Source organism: Macrobrachium rosenbergii, chromosome 28, assembly GCF_040412425.1.
Source record: "Macrobrachium rosenbergii isolate ZJJX-2024 chromosome 28, ASM4041242v1, whole genome shotgun sequence".
Taxonomy (NCBI): Eukaryota; Metazoa; Arthropoda; class Malacostraca; order Decapoda; family Palaemonidae; genus Macrobrachium; species Macrobrachium rosenbergii.
The window spans coordinates 8,453,512-8,475,484 of NC_089768.1; the positions used below are offsets into that span (position 1 = coordinate 8,453,512).

At 35.3% G+C, this 21,973-nt stretch overlaps 1 protein-coding gene across 10 annotated transcripts in view; it reads right to left on the reverse strand.

The window, feature by feature from the left end:
• Positions 1-21,973, reverse strand: part of LOC136854010 (protein abrupt-like) — a 135,519-nt gene that overhangs the window by 13,264 nt on the left and 100,282 nt on the right. For 2 of the 10 annotated variants that reach the window (XM_067129986.1, XM_067129985.1), the window contains exon 9: positions 17,850-18,761. The exons of the other annotated variants lie outside the window; for them this stretch is intronic. In XM_067129986.1, coding sequence (XP_066986087.1) covers positions 18,737-18,761 — 25 coding nt within the window. In that variant the 3' untranslated portion in view covers positions 17,850-18,736. Of the gene's footprint in view, positions 1-17,849; positions 18,762-21,973 lie in introns of those variants that run through there. 10 annotated transcript variants of the gene reach the window in all.

The window sequence follows — 21,973 nt, forward strand, 5'->3', positions numbered from 1 at the left end:
AGAGAACATTATAAGAATTACTATGATAAGAACTCAGAGTAATAAAAAATAATGAACATCATAAGAATGTAATATTATATTATGTGCATAAGATGTTACAGTATACTGGTTCTATCAATCTTGATATTGCAATAAATCAATGGGAATGTCAAAATTATTAACTCCAGCTTTTTTTGCTTTGTAACCAATAATGTTTCTTAATAGTAGATACATTATTTCCTTTAGTTTTTAATTTTTTTATGTACTGTTCGAGGTAAAAGGACAAAAATGAAGCAGGAAAAGGGAGGGGATGAATCCAAAAATGCCTTGACAATTTATTTCTTGTACACTGTTAATAACCTTTTTAAACAAGGACGTTGTTTGTTAATACTCATTATACTTACAACAATTACCCTACACACTACATGGATGAAAGCAAGGTATTTGGGGCAGAAGCCCAAGAACTGTAAATGAAAAGGCCACTCAGCGCCATATTGAAAACGCAAGAAGTGACGGCCAACGAAAAGATGGGCACATGAAATGAAAGTTTAAATAGTAAGAATTTTAAGAATAGAAAATTATTCCAAAATTTTACAAATAAGATGAAGGCATCAATGTCATCATCTCTGAAAAAAGCAACCACACATTTACCATAGTGATAAAACTTATTGTCACTGAGTAAGACACTTAAGGCAGTATAGCAAACAGACTCTGCTGTCAACATTGCACCAGTAGACAGGTACAGTTTTTTTTATAATGAATTGTACATAAGAGCTTACTATACACTGCCAAGAAACAATGTAAATGTGACAACTAAATTTCATAAGGTTTTTTTGGGGAAATACAGTATATACATATGCATTTGTATACTACAATAGCACAACTAGAGACTATAATAACAATGACAATATTTGATTTCTATCTTTGGAAAAAAAAGTGCTTGGCACAAGCCCTTGTCTCCCCTCCCATGGCTTTCCTGTTGCCTCTGGCAGCTGTAATGCTCAATAAATATTGGCTTACATTGGTGTTACCCACCTGCATGGCAGGTCAGCCCATGAATTCAAGTAAAATAAAACTGATAGCAGCTGATAAAGGGGACTATTCATAATTCTGGCAGCATACTCACTTATTTCTAACACTTTTTTCTTGAGCAGAAAATCACCTTTTTATGACTGCCTTCAGGTATATAAACTCTCTTTCCAGACTTGCTATCAAAATACAAAAGTCTGTTCCCAAGACCCTCCACTGGAGCAAATGATCATACAGTGAACCCCCGTATTTGCGGGGGATGCATACCACACCCCCCCCCCCCCCCGTGAATACTTAATATCCCTCTAAAAACACTTAGAACTGCCCATTTTGATAGTTTAAACACAGAAAAACCCTGTAAAAATGCATATACCTGAGTATTTTAATAGTTTTATCACAAAAAGTGCCTTTATTTATGAAAATTATATGAAAATACAATAATTAGTGAATATTTCCCAGTGAAAAATCCCGCGAATGGGCGAATTTTCTGCGAATAATGGCTAGATATGTTCCACAGAGAAACCCGCAAATGCGTGAGTCCGCGAATACAGGGGGTTTACTGTATATCAAGTGTGTAAGTCTGAACAGGCATCTTCACTATGTTCTCCAAGACTTGACCAGTTCCCACTTTTCCCTAATCAGTTTCAGCTATTTCAACCTACCTTCATATTACTGTCTTTGTCTTGGTGATGTTTTACATAAATGATTATATGTGTTCCTTGAATTCACATACACCTTATATTTTAACTTGTATTTAGTGTTGCCTATTTGAACTTCCCAGAGTTTATTTATTACTGCTGGTGTTCACTGCACATCTTTTCATTTTGAACAGGTGTTCCATTTATTTAATATGCACTGGTTAAGTATTACTCCATTTCATATCAATTTTTTATTTGGTATTTAAATTAAGATGATCATGGATAACTTATTAGCTCATTAACAAATAACTCTCATAGCCAAATTCCTCCTCAGTTACCATTAGTGTTATGCTGAAAGAAGTTCACTTAACTTTGTTATGCTGAAGCACACCTCTTATGTTTATGTTCTGCTCACACCAGTTACTGCTAACTACATAACTTGTTGTACATGCTGTATTTTCCCTTATTTCCAGCTGTTTGTTGTTGATTATGATTTGGGTTCTTGGCCTGTTACCATTATCATAAGCACGTGATTTTGAGATCTAGTTAGTGATTTAAGTTCTCTTACAGTGATCAGTCATACTAAACATTACAAATGATTTCTCATTTCTAATTTTCATAAGGATTTGCTGTGGATGCCCTGGCCGTCTCATCGACAGTGGAGTTATTTTCATGCCTAGCTTAGTGAAAGAGAGAGAACTTTATTTTTATGTAGTGCCAGGTGAGTGTTATTACATTAACCTCTCTAGGGCCCACCCAGGATGGGAAAGTGAAAAAAATTACTACTCCTTTGCTGCATTGCATAATTAAATGGAACATAACTCAAATTTGCTTTTGGAGAGACTCCTATACAATTTGTCAATCCATTCCAAGAAAAAGGATTGCTCTCTTACTCCTGCTCACTATATTAGAAAACCTTCTTTGGGAAGTCTTATCATTTGTCTATACTAGAGCTGAGATACGCTCTGAATAATGCTCATCGGTTTATTTTTAAGCATTAGGTGCAAGCACTTCTTCTGGAGCTGTCAACTCCATTTAAGCAAGTGCTATTTTGGCACAGTTGCTTCCTTTGCACTAAATATCAGTAGGCAAAGCAGGGCACTAAGCTCTTGCATCACTACTGCCTCTCCAGAACATTTTATTCAAAAGCCTACTGATTACTTTTCTGTTCAACTTGGTGCTACTGACTATGCAGTTGCCAAAGGCAACAATAATAGAACATGTCTGCCTTCCAATCTTTCATTCTGTGAATAAAAAACCAGGCCCAAAAAGAAGTTGAATCAGTTGTCTAGAAAGAAGAGTGGCACCTCTTTTACAAGAGAATGGAATGCTCACAGGAAATCATGGAGGATAACACCAAGAAGAATCCTACAGGGATTTTTACTTATCGATCCGAAGACCAAATATATTTGAAATTGATTTATGATACAAACAAAATACTGACTAAAAAAATAAATAAAGGACAGAATGCTTGAGGCTAATAAGAATTTCAAGCTAATCTACATTCTCCAGGTGAAGCAGATTCTTTAACAAATTGTGCTTCTCTGTTATTCAAACCAAAAGTTTTAGTTTAAAGACAAAGGTTAACACTCTGTATAAACACTTGAAATCTTCATATACTTTTGTATAAAAATACAAGCTGCTGCTAGGGAAACAAAATAACATTAGGATCATTGCCCTAGTATCTCTGACATATAGAACACGCACTAAACATAGAAACAAAAGATTTTGTAATGTCAAGCTTCATGTCCAGCTAAGAACCGCAACCAAACAGAAAACACAAACAATTTGATTTGACAACAGACAAAAAAAATGACATGCTACAACTTGTGAGTGGGCAGTACCCAGCCACTTACCTGCCTGACACCAATTAACCACCAAGCTCCAAGGTTCCAGGTTGTGTTAGGACTAATCACACATAAAGGCAAAGATTAGCATTCTTGTAGGAACAAAATTGCACTGCCCTGTCAGACAAGTGGTTTGGAAAGGATGAAGGGCTATAAAAACTTCCCTGAAATTTTAATAAATGGATATAAAACTCTCTCCAATCTTGAGTGTCAACTTGCACTAGTTTCAGGTCCAGTACATGGTCAGCTTCACCTTTTACTGAGGCATAAGGAATACTAAACAGGGAGCCAGAGAAGGACTCTCATATCTGTGTATGGAACCAGCATTTATAAAAAACTAAGTCATCTGGGTCAGCCAAACAATCTTCTTTTATTTTGAATTCTAACTCACCTGCTGGCATGAAGATACTATACAGCTACCTTTACCAGTAGATAAGAGTCCAATCAATTCTGTTATGAAAATTTACATATTCATTCCACAAATTACAGGAAACCAGTACAAATGTTGGAATACGATGAATTAATACTCATGTAGGTATTAAAGAATATCAGATTGCTGATAAAGCAGAGCTGAACGTAACATGCATTTATGGAAGTGTCTGTCACCTATGAAACCTACTATCCTTACTTATGGCTGACCTGATGGAATAATAAGCCATATAGCAATAAATTAAACCTACCTTGGGATTATAAGATTCTAGATTTCAAAACTAATGCCACTCATCTGACATAAGCCACATAGTGCACAATGTAAAGGTAACCCCCCTGCCATGACCAAGTGTAGAAAATGAAATACAATTCTAACTGTAAAATTGGATAAATGAAAAACAGTTAGCAAAATTGTTCCATTCCGATCTTCTGAGAACAATGTCTGGAATGAGTGCTGAAGTTGGCAAAGTGTTCAAAGCCAGCCATCTCTGTCTTGATAACTTTAAAAATAGAAGTGGCATATGCAGTGTGGTGAGGCATGGAGAAGCAGCCTGTGCCAACAAAAATGCTAACAAATTTGTATGTGAGTTTAGGAACTATGTGAAGGCTGAAGACTTTATTCCCCCAAAAGTGTTTAACTGAGATGATGGGGTTATTTTGGGAAAAAAAAAAATTGCCAAACAGGACCTACATAATTCATGAGGAAAAGGCATTGCCAGGACACAAACCAGTGAAGGATTTACCCTCAAGAGAATTCAGGAAGAATCATTCTAATATCCTGCATTGCCTAACTCTTGTTGATAAAGCCTGGGGTGAAGTTCCCTACTGAATCATGATTCTGTATAGAAAAATTTGTGGACAGAAGCTGTAGCTCTAAGGGACTTTGGAGGCTTTGAGGCTGAGCATGGCCCAGTTATGGAGGATATTGTGTCTTGTTGGAAGTCCACGGGCATGGAAGTCATGGCGAAGACATGGAAAAGTTAGTGACAAAGCACAGAGAACAGGAGCTGCAAGAGATTCAGCAGGAGCAGCAACAGGCAGTGGTTCACAAAATGCCACCTGGTGAGGTGAATGGCAAGGAAAATATCCTCACTTCATTAAAAAATGGACATTTGCGCTAAATTGGCAAAGTGCAAAATTTTGTGAAAAAATATCACCCTAACAAAGCTCTAACAAGACAGAATGTAAATCTGTCAAATGATAAAGCATCTCACTTTTGAGGTGCTTTGAAAAGGCATGAAAAACGAATATCAACTGATAGGTTTCAGTTTAATTACATTAAACCTGATGCACCTCAATCAAGGCTCAGTGGCCATGAGAGAGAGAAAACTGAAAGGAAAAACACATCAGAAATACCTGATGTTTTATTGGAAGGGGACTCTCCTTCCAAATAACAATCTTCCTCCTCACCAACCCCCTTCACCACCATCCCCTTGGGCCATCAAACTTCTCAGTACAGATAAAGTGCAAAGTTACTTTATGCAATATTTTTTTCTATTTATCTAATTTTTAAAATTTAAGATTATACATTTAGAGTTGTAAAGAGTAATATATAATCTCATCCATACACATAAAATGTTTTATATAGTAACATTTTATGGGGGGGAAGGGTCTGTCACAAATTAATTTAATTAGCATTATTCCTTATGGGAAAATTGTATTTTATTACTCGTTATTTTTGGCACTCATCACGCATTCTGGAACCAATTAACGATGAGTACCAAGGTATCACTGTACTTGTTTCCTTGTCACTGGGACAGCACAAATTATTTGAATTCGTAACGTCTTCTACAGCACTTCCTGCAAGATCCAGAGATATACAACTGGGAATCCCAAATAGGGTTATGGGCATGAAGACCACCAACCATTAAAAGGGGCTGTAACCTATTTAAATTATAATTTTTACTTAGTTGATTAAGTAAGTTGCAGATGGTACTGGTAATGTTTTCTATTCATAACTTGACTGCTGAAAACAGTTTATAAGTGTCATTCACAATTACTTCACAATAAATTATCTTATTACATATATACAATGCAGTTTTTCAATTGCTTTTTCTTGCGCTGCAATTGCTACTAAATATTTGTGTAATGATGGTCATGATTTTTTAACATATGCACATAATGCCATTTGTTTGGTCTTTGTGGAGGGCACTGTATTTCTCAAAAGTTTAAACTGAACTTAAGATCATTTACATTCCACTGGACAATATAATTATTGAATGCTTTACATAAAAGTGATGGATTTTTAGAGTTTACAAAACCCGATTTTTACCATTTAACTCGCCATCATCTCCCTAACCCGTGGCTTCTACAGCTCCTGATAACCTTGCTAATGACTGCCACCACACTTTGAAGGATTTGATGACCAAAATGTTAATCTGAGTCTTTTTTTACTTTTAATAACTTTACTTTTGGGGGTACAACATTTTTATCATTTTTGCCAATTGTATTTTTCTGTTTTGCAATATATCAATTATAAAAATTAAAACAAAGTTATGAAGTTAATCTACATCTTTTTTTTTTATTTAAATAAAAGAGAACTAGAATTTACAGAATGCAAACCTGAGTGATCTAAACTAAGAGCTGATTTCCTTCCTTGCTTCTTACAGTATACAGTACAATACAGTATAAACATTTAAAAATATACCAAAAATTTTATGAATGGTGCGAATGTGGCATCAAATCACTATCTACAAACACAATCCACTAACAGTACGACATACTGTACTTGAAATATCGGCTGGGGCATCTCCTCACATATCAACCTATTTGCTCAATGACCCGGTTGTAGGAATGAAACTCAGTCTATTAAGAGAGGACTGTCTGTAGTTGATTATTATTGTCTCATGTTCAAATGTTCACATCCAATATGTCTTTTGCCTAGAGCAGCCCACTCTAGGACATCTCTTGATCTAGTCTAATCAATGAACTTCTACATAAGCTAATACCTACTGATGCTGTAGTTTGGTGTTCAAATTTCTGACTGAATACTTCTCAACTCTATCCATCTTGCCTAGCCTATACCATAATAGGCTAGGAAATCACTTATGCTATTTATTCTATGACCTTTTCACTAGGAACTGACCAATTCAATATGTTGAATTGTTAGTTAATTTTACTGTTTTATAAATGTTTCTGTAATCAGCGATGGAAAATCGACCTTGTTAACGTAGTTTAACTTAACAAAGGTTAGCTGTACCTCAGGTTTTAAGCTACCACAGTATTATCTTCATTATTACATGTAATAAGCATACAGTCTTGCTGAACATGCCAAAAGGCCATCAACTCTTACAGTAAGCTCCGCAGATGATGTTAACCCTTAAACGCCTACTGGACGTATCATACGTCGACTAAAATTGTCTGTTGGGTGCCAAGTGGACGTACTGTACGTCGACTACAAAAAATTTCAACCTTCGGTCAACTTTGACTCGACCGAAATGGTCGAAAAATGCAATTGTAAGCTAAAACTCTTACATTCTAGTAATATTCAATCATGTACCTTCATTTTGCAACAAATTGGAAGTCTCCTGCACAATATTTTGATTTATGGTGAATTTTTGAAAAAAACATTTCTTACGCCCGCGCGGTAACTCGGCTGAAAATTTCAGAAATTCTTTCGTCATTTTGTCGTAATTTTTGCACTGTTCTATATTAGCCGTTACATAAAGTTTTATATATGAAAATGTGCGCAATTTCATGTACAATACAACAGAAAATAACTCATGGTTGTAGCTTTTATCAGTTTTGAAATATTTTCATATAAATCACGATAACTGCCAAAATTTCAACCTTCGGTCAACTTTGACTCGACCGAAATGGTCAAAAAACGCAATTGTAAGCTAAAACTCTTACATTCTAGTAATATTCAATCATTTACCTTCATTTTGCAACCAATTGGAAGTCTCTAGCACAATATTTCGATTTATGGTGAATTTTTAAAAAAACTTTTTCCTTACGTCCGCGCCAGAAATTCTTTAAATCACGTTGTCGTAATGTTTGCACTGTTTTATATTAGTCGTTACATAAAGTTTTATATATGGAAATGTGCGCAATTTCATGTACAATACAACAGAAAATAACTCATGGTTGCAGCTTTTATCAGTTTTGAAATATTTTCATATAAATCACGATAAATGCCAAAATTTCAAGCTTCGGTCAACTTTAACTCGATCGAAATGGTAAAAAAACGCAATTATAAGCTAAAACTCTTACATTCTAGTAATATTCAATCATGTACCTTCATTTTGCAACAAACTGGAAGTCTCTAGCACAATATTTCGATTTATGGTGAATTTCTGAAAAAAAAAAAAACTTTTTCCTTATGTCTGCAAGCGGTAACTCGGCCGAACATCTCAGAAATTCTTTTGTCATGTTGTCGTAATGTTTGCATCGTTTTACATTAGTCGTTACATAAACTTTTATATATGAAAATGTGTGCAATTTCATGTAGAATACAACAGAAGATAGCTCATGGTTGTCCCTTTATCAGTTTTGAAATATTTTCACATAAATCACAATAACTGCCAAAATTTCAACCTTCGGTCAACTTTAACTCGACCAAATGGTCAAAAAACGCAATTGTAAGCTAAAACTCTTACATTCTAGTAATATTCAATCGTTTACCTTCATTTTGCAATAAATTGGAAGTCTCTAGCACAATATTTCGATTTATGGTGAATTTTTGAAAAAACATTTTCCTTTACGTCTGCGCAGTAACTCGGCCGAACATCTCAGAAATTCTTTCATCTCGTTGTCGTAATATTTGCACCGTTTTATATTAGTCGTTACATAAAGTTTTATATATGAAAATGTGTGCAATTTAATGTACAATACAACAGAAAATAACTCATGGTTGTAGCTTTTATCAGTTTTGAAATATTTTCATATAAATCACGATAAATAGAAAAATTCGACTTTCGGTCAACTTTAACTCGACGAAATGGTCGAAAACTGCAATTGTAAGCTAAAACACTTACAGTCTAGTAATATTCAATCAATTAGCTTCATTTTTCAACAAACGGGAAGTCTCTAGCACAATATTTCGATTTATGGTGAATTTTTGAAAAAAACATTTTTTTACGTCTGAGCATTACGAATTTATGCATCATTTTGTGATAATATTTTCTCTGTGTTGCTTTGATCGTTTTACAATTTGTTATATACCAAAATCATCGCAATTTAGTGTACAATACAACTAAAAAAAATTAATTCATTAGCTTTAACCGTTGTGCTTACAGCGCGATTTGTATACAATTATATTAGAGTTTTTTTTTTCGCTGTCATATATTCCAATATTTATATATGATAATGATATTTTTTTGGTATTATTACAGTTTCGGTCAAATTTGGATATCTAATATTTTTTTACTTGCTATCATATATTTTTGTCATGATTCATACGAAATACTTACTCGCATCTTCCACAAATTAAGAGTTACGGAGATATTTGCCGATGAATATTGTGCCTTGTTGTTATCGCAAGGATGCGTTTATGCTGCCATGTCAGTTTTTCTGCTGATGCGTTTTTGTTTTTTGTCAATGTATTGTGGGTAAAAATGCCTAATCGTCTTTTGTTTTTCGTTATGAATTATAAGTACGGTACAAATGCTGAAACCTGATTGGTTGCTTTGTTTCAATTATATCCAATTAACTGCGATTTTGGAATAAGCCGGCTTTCTACAAAAGTGCGCTTCAGTTGACTGCCATGGATTCCGTCGTGGACGTCTGCAGTGGGTGTTCTCTGTCTTACTTTGAGGCTATTGGTCGTTTCCATGAACATTACAATGGAACTCCACAGGTTGTGAATACCTTTCTTTGTGAACATTTAGTACTACTGACAAGTGTTCAGTGTCTGAAGTGTGAATCGCCTTTGAAAAGGGTAACATTGCAGTTTCGGCCGTGAATTTCACCGAAACTGTAACCCCTGTGGCAAGCGCGCGCAGCGCAATATTACCGCTTGCCAGAACATATGAGCTTGCAACAATCTTTTAAAATGTGCATAAGCCGCGTGAGCGCGTTTGCACCACCCAAACTGAGAGCGGTACCCATGGCGCCATGTATCTCTAAATCTAATCATTTGTGGTAGAAATAAAGGTCAGATTCGTTGAAAGTACACTATTTAAGCTAGGGAAAATTTAATTTTATATCGGAAATGTGAATTTGACCGAAACTGTAAATTTACCATTTTTTTTTCAGTTCTGATGGTTGCATACTAAACTTCAGGCAATGACAAAAAAAAGGAGCCAAAAATGAACTCTTAATCTTAAAAACTAAGCGTGCTGTGATTTTTTTAAAAAACTTTTTTCCGCTTTGGCGCTAACTCACCGAACGCCGCCGGCATACGGGAGACGTTTTTGTAAATAGAGGCGCGGCGTTTAAGGGTTAATAAACAAATTTTGTGGCTTACGAGCACAACATCATCTATAAAGACTTGTTAGTACAGTATGTAGGAGTTAACCTATTATACCTCAGTTTTATGTGAAATATTATACCTAATTTATAAAAAAAAAAAGTATAAGAAAACTGGTATTTTCTCTAGAACAATAGTTACAAGGAAATGTTCTTGCTTGTCCGAGATTAACAGCACACTCCACTGGTTAATACATATGCAAATATACAATATTCTATCTAAATTAATAATAAATTAACCAAAATATAAAAATAAAAAAAAAAGCTAAAAACAAGCTGAGACAAATGCACTTGAATGGACCCCTCAAGCTACGCAATGCAAATTCAAGGAAGGAAAGACCAAACTCAAAATCAAGTCAACAGTTTCGATCAAAAGTGCATCTACTTCAGAGTACTATGAGTTGCAGAAAGGTGACAAGCTACAATGAACAAGGCAGGAGTTTCCCCAGTCTTTTGGTAGCTCATTTATAAGTAGTATTCATCACTTGCATCCAATTAGTCTCCTTCCCAAAATATAAAACAGGTAAAATGTTGTCTGTATTTGTGAATGAATACATTTAAAGCAAAAAAAATACTCATGTCTTTTCCATTTTTAAGCCACAAATGGTTAACAACTTAAAACTACAGGTTGCAAAGGACAACAAAAACACTAAAAAATAATGTAAAATCTACTTATCAAAACAATATACAGTACTTAACAAAATAAAATACATTAGAATAAAACATTTGTTTACAATGTCCATTGCATTCTCATCAGCTAAGATATACAAATTGTTTCTCTTTTCTTAAAATACCCAAACTATTAACACTGTACACTTAAGTAGAAAGACCATTGTCCATAATAACTAACCTGTGTCTCTTTACTATTGTACCCATTACCTTCTAAAACATAAAATACATACATAAAAACACTTTTGCATCACTAATCATGGTGAGTTTCTTTACAGACTGCCAGCAAATTTAGATTACCCGTTTTAACCCTATTCACTAGGTGTATGTTCATTTTTACCATCATCAGACTCATCTGGTTTGAAGTTATTATAATTAAAGCAATTCAACCTGTGGCCTAGCACTTGAACCTACACAATGTACAAAACAGTATTCTGATACAGCACTGTATGTATAAGTAAAATCTGTGTCCATCATAACTTCATAAACTCTCTATAATTGAGTTTTGCACAAGCGTGATATTTCTATATGTCTGGAAAAACACACTGCAGGTAAAAAAATTACGTTACCCCATCAGTTACTTACATTTAAAATTAACTTAAGGGGACATAATGCAGATTTTCCCTTGACACTGAATTAAATTCCCAGTAAAAAAAGGTTAGGTTAAAACTTGTGCCTTAATGACAATGATGGCTGAGGCTATAAAATTAACCTCATATGATTATCTTGTTAGGATGTTAATTCCACATTAGCTTAAAGTGCAAAAGCCAATGGAATGGGCAACCTACACCATTTGCTAGCATATGCACAAAGAAAACAAAAAACAAAGGAAAAACATGAAAAGGTGGGGCTTAATCAAGCAAGGAGTGATGTATCCATCTTTTAAAGAAAGGCTTCAGGACAAAAAACAGAAGCAGAAAGTGTATTCCAAAGCTTGGCAGTAGAAGGAAGGAAACAATCAGCAAATTGTGAAATCTGAAGATTAATGATAACCACAAAATTACTAATGTTGGAAGATGTGGCCTTTCAAACATTGAGGCTGCCTGCAAGGAGGATTTCTCCTCTTCAGCTCAACAAAAGAGACTAAAATAGTATAAAATGAATGGGAGAAGCCATCCTGTGGAGCAGAGGATGAGTATCAAAAGCTGAAGTAAGGGAGAATAACGGAGAAAATAACTGATCAAATAAAGTCCTTTAGATTTACTACTATTCGGAGGGACACAAAAGAATCACCCAAAATAAGAGAGTCGGACTCCAAATAAGTATGAATACATCCACCATAAGGCTTTAAGAAGTAAGAAGCCTAAAGGAATTTACAGCATTTCACTGATACTGTTACTTAAAGACTCAGCTTTAGTGTTTTTAAATTTTAAACTGTGAGATCTCACCAAGACAAATGAAAATCTACACAAAAAAAAAATGGGCCAGAAGTGAAAGGTCCATATAAACTTCATTAAAAATATTGTGAACTGAATGGGAGTGTCAAAGAAATAGGAAGAAACTGTGTATTAGAACATTCAATCATACTAAGTTACATCAGTCTCATTCAGACATATAGATAAGCAACAGATAACAGAGTTATAAAACACAATTCTTTGGTTGTAATCCTAGACAATGAAAAAATTGCAGACTACTGAAAAAGAAAGGTGGAATTTCAGTCTTTTCTTAATAGTTTTTATTGTACAGAATAGTACACTAACCAACAGATTGTAAATTAACTGTTTTCACTGCTGTACAAAACCTTTCATTCTACTGTACAGTAAACTCTACCATAGGTGTTAACTTTTCCAAAATTTGCACTAAACATGTATCATACTATCTATCACCACTTGGGTGAGCAATCCCATTGCTGTCTTAGAATATTAAACATCACATTAAAAGAGAGAAATAATATCACTACTTTTGTTTACTTCAAGTTTCTACTAATAACCTCTGCTCAGCCAGGCCAATGAGTCAAGTATTTATACTGACTGGCATAATGTTTAACAGCAAGGCTGTCCAAGTTTTTTTTTAGGTCATTTTACTTTATACAAAATCCAAGTCATGAAGTTCATTTTAGTAGTATACAGCAAAATATTCTAATACAGTAGGAATCAACCTTCCTATAATTACTGCAAAGTCAGTCTCTCTCACCTCCCACTTGTGCAGATGTGCAACAGTTCTTTTTATTTATTTATTATTGATATGTTGTGAAAATATTCTTGAAAGCCAAACAGGTAGGTATTTGCCCATGGGGATGGGTTTGGACGGCCATGTTTTGGTGTGCTGCAAATCGGACAATACAGTATATGTAAAAATGTTCTTAATTTCTTCTCCAAAGCATCTCCAGGTTAGCATGGCAAGCAGTCATATTGGAAGTTTGTCTGTCAACCTCTTTTGTCACAAGCACAATATTCAATGTCTCTTAAGTCTCTCCTCTTTCTTTCTGTTGTGTTAAGTTTTAATGTAGGAATATTGTTTAACTGTCATTAATATTGTAGTGTACACCCGTAAATATATATAAAAGTTCCCTTATTTCATTTATCCATAACATGGATGGTGATACTGGCAGGCGATAGTAAGAAATTTCTCTCTCTCTCTCTGTTTTAATGTACCTATGTTTTAAACATTTCCTACTAAGTGATCTGCTTTATATTACCTTGCATGTCATAGATGCATTCCTAGAAAAATTTTAGAAAGCTGTAAATTAACCAGTGAAAAACAACCTACAAAACCTTGAGTAGCCTTGCAAAGCTGAGCGCCTTAGTATGGACTGGTGAACTGTCAAGCTGGCTGACACTTTCAGTGGTGTATGAGCATGCACAACAAATATACTCTTTGACTAAACTAGGTTGGGTAAATGAGAGGAAGCATTTCAATAACACTTGGTGCAATACAAACTGTACTTACAGACTGCTTTCATTTGGTAATAGGGCATCAATTTGGATTTGGTATTCTGATATGATTTGGTCAAGTAAAACATTTTCTTACTTGAGTACAAAATATATGTTTTTACTGGATTTATTTCCAATTGCAATGCTATAATGTTTTTCTTCCTATGGACCCTACGTTTTATTGACCTCGTATGTGTTTGCATAATACAGGCTAGGATTTTGGGGCATAAATCCACATCCCCCTTTGAATCTATGAGTGCTTATAAAAGAAGGCCTTTCTGAAGCTCACAAGTCATGATTAATTTTTGTTTTCAGTTTGAGATGCTGAATAGAGCCTGAATTAGGTCTTGTTTTACACTCAAGTAACTAAGAAAAATAACAAGCACCATATACTTAATTCTGCCACAACTGAAAGGTTACAAGTCTTTTAAAATCTTACTGACCTAACCAGAAGTGTCACAAGGAAGAAACAAAGTGGTTCACAGACATTCAACCACTGCTATTTAATCTGAGAGGTAAATCTTGGATTTTCACCTTTTCTTCCACCACTGTATAAGACTGTTATTGCTCCTAAATGGTGGCACACAAAATGTTTTTTTCTGCAATAGCAGAAGAGAAAATTTTATGTACCATACATAACACGTATATATCTCTAATGCAAAAAACATTCAGGTCAAATCTATTCTTCCAAACCAATACATTATATATATTTAAAATATTCATCAACCTTGCCTAATAACAATGCACAAAAGCAATAACTACAACTTTCCGTAGGGTTTTCTCTACATTCTCTTCCCAACTGCACACCTACCCTTTATCCCAAAGTAAATGCTCTGGGTCACTCCTTAACTTTCACCGAAGGGGGGGGTCGTTGAATGGCTGGGCATCATGGGAGGGGAGGGACAGTAAAGCTGTGTACAGCAACTCACTCAGATAAGGGGTTGTTTTGGAAGGTAGGTATAGCTGTGGAGTAGTTTCCTTGGTTGGGAGGGATTGGGATGCAGTGTTGGATGGGTGAAGAGGGCTAGGTACAAGTCTGACTTGCTAGAGCTACTTTGTTTCAAGTTTTATGTTTATGATTTTCCCACATTTTATTGAAGGATATGTACAGTACTGTACTGTACTGTAAAAAAAAAAAAAAAAAAAAAAAAGAGGAGGAAGGAAGAGAGAGAGAGAGAGAGAGAGAGAGAGAGAGAGAGAGAGAGAGAGAGAGAGAGAGAGAGAGAGAGAGAGAGAGAGAGAGAGAGAGAGAGAGAGAGAGAGAGCTTACATTGAAGCCTATACAGTAACACACACACACTCCTTCACTTTTCTTATTTATATTTTACGCTATTTCCATTAATATTTTATCGTACTTTCTCAGTTTTTATTTTTAAAACCCAAAAGATAAACACAGTCGCATGCCTAGAGTATGTATATATGCACACTCATTCGCTGGCGTTGGTGAACTTGGTGGCAACAAGGCTTCAACTATATACAGCAAAACAAATTTCCAACATCCATAAACTTGCATTTTAAACATTTTTATGATAATTAGAGATGAAATATCAATTGATAAAATATTCTCTTTTAATATGTGAGCCAATCATACTTACAGTAGTCTACTAAACTTGTGATGAAATGCTGTACAGTAAATCAAGCAAAGCAAAAAAGAAAAATAGCAACACGTGATACAAAAGAACACACTTTATGTAGAGACGGTAATGTCGATGTTGGTGAAATGCCATATGTAGATGTAATCACACACACGCACACAAGGGCATACAAGTAAAGATTCCATGATAATATGAGGTGAAATGAAAAATCATTAATTCCAATAAGTCAGAAAATTATCAACTACTTTTTAGTAGTGTTCTTAGAATGAGTCTGCTTTGGACAGCCATCAATGAAAAATGCTTTATGTACTAAAAATGTAAACACAGGGTGTTTTACATATGCACAGTTTCCATGATAGGGCATAATGAATAAAACAAATGAAATATGTTACTGTACTCTAACAAAGCAAAAAGGAGAGAGAGAGAGAGAGAGAGAGAGAGAGAGAGAGAGAGAGAGAGAGATATCTTGTATCATGCGACCCTTAAAATTTCCTCCCATAAACGTGATTTCTCTGCTTTTTATCTTGTGTATCAAGTGAGTTGCATTTACGACAGCCCAGATAACACTAGGCTAACCTTTGCAACAAATTTAATTCTTGGTAGATCATACTGTACCAGACTATGCTTGTAGAGCAAATTTCATTTCTGGTAGTTTGTGCTATGCTAGGCTTTCAAATAAGATTCACAAACACTGAGTATGGCAAAAAAAAACAAGTTACGAAACAACTATTTTGCATTCTTGAGTGATTTTACTTTAACAAAGTATGGTAGTTTACCTCTGTATGCCTGTTTTACATTTACGCACAAAAATAATAATAATTCCAGTAACACATTTGTTTCCGTGAACAACTAAAAAATGGTTCTCCAAATTCTTTCGTTGTAGGCTCAATCAGCTGATTCTAAGAACATAAACATTAGCCTGGCCTAAGTTAATACATATGGCAGATGATCTGTTTTTTTTATACATATTACGATGATGATATAACATGATAATAATACAGTACAAATGGATCCAGTAAGCGAAATATAATTTTCATTAGCATTACCTCCATCTTTAAAACAGCTGCAATAGCCTATTTGACTTATGCAAGTGGATACTGTGAGTGCAACACCTAGCTTGAGCAATAGTTCACAAATACACATTTTGCATCTTGTGTAAACACAGGTGGGCTACTTATCCACCGGATTGTGTTATTTACGAGAGAGAGAGAGAGAAACAATGGAGTTTCATTTTTTCTGTGTATTTATGCAGTATATTTTGTTACAAATATGGGGAAAAAGGTAATTGACTTTTGCATAAAGTTTTCAGTTTAAAGAGTGATGGTTGTTGTTTATAAGCATACTGAGTGTTTACGGTTATGTAGTACTGACAAAATTAGGTGAGACAAGGTACAGAGTTGCCCTTGAAAACCTCAAGATTTTTTTTACTAGCCATTACCCTGATTTTGCCATTATTCAATGGGCCCTTGGCTCTATTAATCTGGATAATCAAGGGATTAGTTATATATATATACTGTATACAGTGCATCACCAACTTACGACGAATTTGATCTTATAGCACTTTTTCAGCGGCGTAATGATGCTGCATCAAGTTATGGCACCGTAAGCGCTGTTGACAGAGCTAATGGCAAGAATAGGCATCAAGTTAGCAGCGCTGTAACTTGATGCAACATCAAGGTGCTGTAAGCGCCGTTAAAGGCGAAACACCAACTTACAGCAAAAATCAACTTACAGCGTGGCGCTGGAACAGATCCCCCGCCATAAGTCGAGGACCTACTGTTCATATAAATATAAATTATATATATATACATATAACATAATTAAAGGCAATGCTATGAAGGAAAGAGAAACAATGGAGTACAGCAAGGCCTTTCGACTTACAGTCCTTTACCTAGCCACTGCTAGAACTGTACGTCAAAAGGCCTTGCAGTACTCCATTATTTCTCCTTTCTTCGTGGCATTGCCTTTATTTATACATTCATCACGTTCGATATTTTCGTGATTCAGTTATACATTTATATATATGTATATATTTATATTTATATTATATATATATATATATATATATATATATATATATATATATATATATATATATATATATATATATATATATATATATATATATATATATATATATATGACAAAATGAACAAAGTGTGTAGTTGAGAGAATATGAGTTTTCTAAATGGTTTCACCCCCCATGAAATTGCTTTTACTCTCCTTTCTATCTCCACCACAGCTGCTACCCACAACAAACAAATGCCAAGTAGGTAGGTACTGAATTCACTGCTTCGATCAATTGAAGCATACTGGATTTTTAAGAAAATTACCTATGTCATTCTTACTTGTCCAGTCCAGGAATTGAATTTGGTCCCTTAGTGTGTGTGTGTGTGTGTGTGTGTGTGAGAGAGAGAGAGAGAGAGAGAGAGAGAGAGAGAGAGAGAGAGAGAGAGAGAGAGAGAGAGAGAGAGAGAGAGAGAGAGAGAGAGAGAGAGAGATGGATCACTAATTATACCATCTTCAATTGTAAACCATTACCATTTCTTACCTTGGCTGAAAACAAAGCAGTCTAATCAAAGAAATTAACTATTTATTCTTTTCTCCACAGATAATTTGAGGACACCTCAGCCATTTTCTCTTGACAACAAGGGTCCACTATACTATCACACACACACACACACACACACACATATATATATATATATATATATATATATATATATATATATATATATATATATATATATATATATATATATATATATATATATATATATCTGTGTTTGCATTTGTGACAGCACATTAACCATGTACAGTATATATTCTGTCAGTTTTTCAAATGGCAGTGATACAAAATCAACAATTCTGAATTATTTGTACTCCAGAGTAAATGTTCTATCCCAATAATTACTCTAACAAAGAAAAACATATCATACTTGATATCATATCTATCTTTCAGTGAAGCAAAAACCACAGAAAATAAATCTTAATCAAAATCCTTAGTCCAGCTTAACCTACTATTTAATCAATCATGAGGTAAAAAACTATACAAGCTATCTTGATTAAAATAGCTTCTTGGTGAAAGACAACACTAACTATAACATTCTTCAGTGTCATGTAACCACAATTCCTCTAAAGGAAACTTTGGTGCCAAATCCTTTTCAAAGTAACATTGTTATAACATAAACAGAAGCTCCTTTTTGATATTTAGCGAGACAGTCAGTGCTGTAGCTTGTACTCCAGATAGTCAGGAAACAAAAAGCTTGCTATTTTTTTTTCTTTGAAGTCCCCCTAAAAATGAAAACCCACACTTTAATCAAAATCAGAGGAAAAGAGCAAGAACTGAGGACGCTAGAATTAGGATTGCATTTCTTGAAAAAAATACAAAAATTAATTTTATGTCTAAATTATTAAAAAACCAAACTCATATCAATCAAGATGATAAAAAATAGAAATAGTTCTTGAACACAAAATTTTTTGTATATAATGTGGGACTGAGCCAACATTCATTGTAGTAAAAGTTCATTTTTCAAAACATGAAATTATAAAAGAATACTTCATCCCTAAGCTTATGTGAAAAGAACAGTCTGAAAAGGTCATGTAGTAGTTTAAACAATGAAATTTCCCAATGTCTGAGCTGAGTACATCACTACATTTATTGTTGTAGTTCATAATTTCCTACTAACTAATTAAGTTTATGTATCATAACTTCCTAATAATTAATTACATTTATGTAAAGAGTTTATTTTGCATGTTATTCACATTTTATTTATTCTTCAGAGTTTGTTACTACAGTATCCATATTACAATACGTTGTTGCTGGGTAACCTCAAGTTCCATGTTTAGTAGTCTAATACTGAGTAGTGAATATACATTACCTTAATCTTTTGGACTGTGTTATGATTGTGTGTTTCCATTCCCCTGATTAAGAGTAAACTTTGCATTGTCTCATTTTTAAGTGTTGTTATTTACTCTGAACACTACTTTTATTTGTTAACTACTGCATATGTAAGCATAATATGCATAGGCAATTTCTACTGCCAATTCTCTGCTCTTATCTGGAAGCTTAACAGGCAAGTTCAAAGCCCTTTGACATGTTCTGTAAAGATGCAGCCTCATTACAAATATTAGGACTCCTGCTTTATGACTACAAAATGACTTTCCTACCTTTTATGTAAACATTCTCTGTAGAGTGTCACTGAAGTGCTGCAGTCCTTGCTAGTATCTCAACAACACATAAAAGCATGACGAAATCTTAATATTACCCAATGATATGTAACATAAAAGGTAAAAATGTTCTTGTCTGCAAACAGTGTTTAGCAATATTGAGTGTGGTTAGTGCAAGTAGTCACATCCCCCAACTGCTTGATTCAGAGGAGCAATACTAAAAACAGGCTTCCCCCTTAGGGGGAGAGAAGCTGACTACTAAAAATATAGATAAAAATTCAGAATTAAGTATTCCTATGCTATGTACACATAAACCATTAGGGCATAAAAGCAGAAATAAGAGCTGAACCTCAAGTAAATCCTCCACACTAGGCATAATAAATAAAATTCCTCCACAACCAAGCATGAGAAGCTGGAAGGATGTCACTCTCAATAAACTGGAGAATTCTTTGGAAAAATTAGAATATAAAAATTCCCAAAGAAATTCTTGATAATTCAAAGACAGCATTTACAGAAAATCTCCCAAGTTGTAATTTTTATCAGTACTTGAACATACTCAAAGAAAATAAAGAGAAACTGTTGAAGGCTGAGGCATAGGTCTCAACAAAAGAGGCTTGTCTTGCAAGGAAAATAACTCTTATTCCTCAAGATCATAAATGATTTGCGTGGTGTCTCGAGGAAATGAATCAAGCAGACTTGGAATGAAATCTACATGTGAAGCCAGCCCTAAAGGTCTAGAGGAGACAGATCATTCCACTGAATTGTCAGGCACAAGATCTCCAGTAGTGAGACTTCTTAACGGAACGAATGCTAGAAAGTTCTGCCTGTGGCATAGAGGTCGGTTGAACTTATCAACAAAGTCTAATGTATGAAGTATCTAGGTCGCCAAGGCCACAGGCACCCAGGGAGCAGCCAAAGACAGAGGAGCGACTAAGTTTGCAGGCACCACTAGAGCAGTTAAGTCCACTGACCACAACGCATTGGGGGGGAGCAGGAGAAGGAAACACAGAGTCGAGCAGGAATGCAGGAGGCAAGAAGGACGCTCCCGGAACAACAACAAAGGGCTCCATGGTGGCAAGTGGCTGCAGGGACAAAGGCGAGAACATAGCAGGATCAAAACCATGGGATTGGCTAGGTCAGACAGACAACAAAGAATATGCACCTTCCTCACACTAACAAGGTCTGACAACTGAGGAGGAATTGCTGTAAAGACAGGACCAGCTGAAGGCACAGAAATGTCTGTACACATGGAAGCCATTGCATAATTTGGCAAACTCTTGGATATGTGTGCAGGAACATACCATTGCTACTGAAAGATGGAAGCATGGGCCAAAGAAGACCTCAAAGCCAAGGCACTTTCACTAAGCAGTTGCAACAGGGAAAGGGCAAATTCATGTATGTACAGTGGCAGGAACTCAGCCAGCCACTGCTGGGTAGGGAAAGCAGACTGGAGGAACAAAATCAAGTAATACAGTATCAGAATTGGTTGAAGAAGAAGATAGAAGAATAGCAAATCCCCATCACACATGATAGGCAAATCCTCCCTTGAAGAATGAGGGGAGAATGAGGGGAAAAAAGGTCTTCTGGTGAGTAGACAGTTGGAGAGGAGACCAAAGAAGGTCTACAGCTAACATGTAAAGGCTGAACAGGATCAGGAGGAGGCACAGATCAGCACAAAGATCCCCCTCACCACAGCAACACAAGCTGCCAACTTGCCAGACTTGCCAACTTGAAGAGAAACGCCCTGTTCCTTGGACCACTCTATAAAAAGTTAGCAAGTCAAGGAAGGTGAAGACAACTGCCTTTTACACGAAGGGCACAACAAATGTAAGTCCTGAAAAAGGGATGACTCAAATGTGCTGCAGGACTTATCTCCACTGCCAGGACAAGTATACAGAGGCATAACAAGAATGGGAAGATAAGTGGCAGCACAAAAATTAATCATACAAAATACTTATACTAAGCAGAAACTGAGAACCAAAGGTATCCACTATTGGGAGGGAAAAGGAAATAAGGGGCTAAATAAAAAAAAAAAAGGGGGGGGCTTGAGCATTCAAAGCACCAACTGACAATGTTCTGTTAACAGTATCAATGAGCCACCAAGTTGCTATGCAAGGAGGAAGAGTGTCTCTAACAACACAAAACCACTGTTCCTTGGACCAATCACACAAATTTTGCATGTTACGGCAAGTAAACACGACTGGCCTCCACAAGAAGGGCACAACAGATGGAGGTTCTATGCAAAGGGTGATATCAATGTCCTGCCTGACTTAGCTTCCCTGCCACCACACAGTGTGTTGATGCCTAATGACAATGAGAATATAAATGTGAAAACA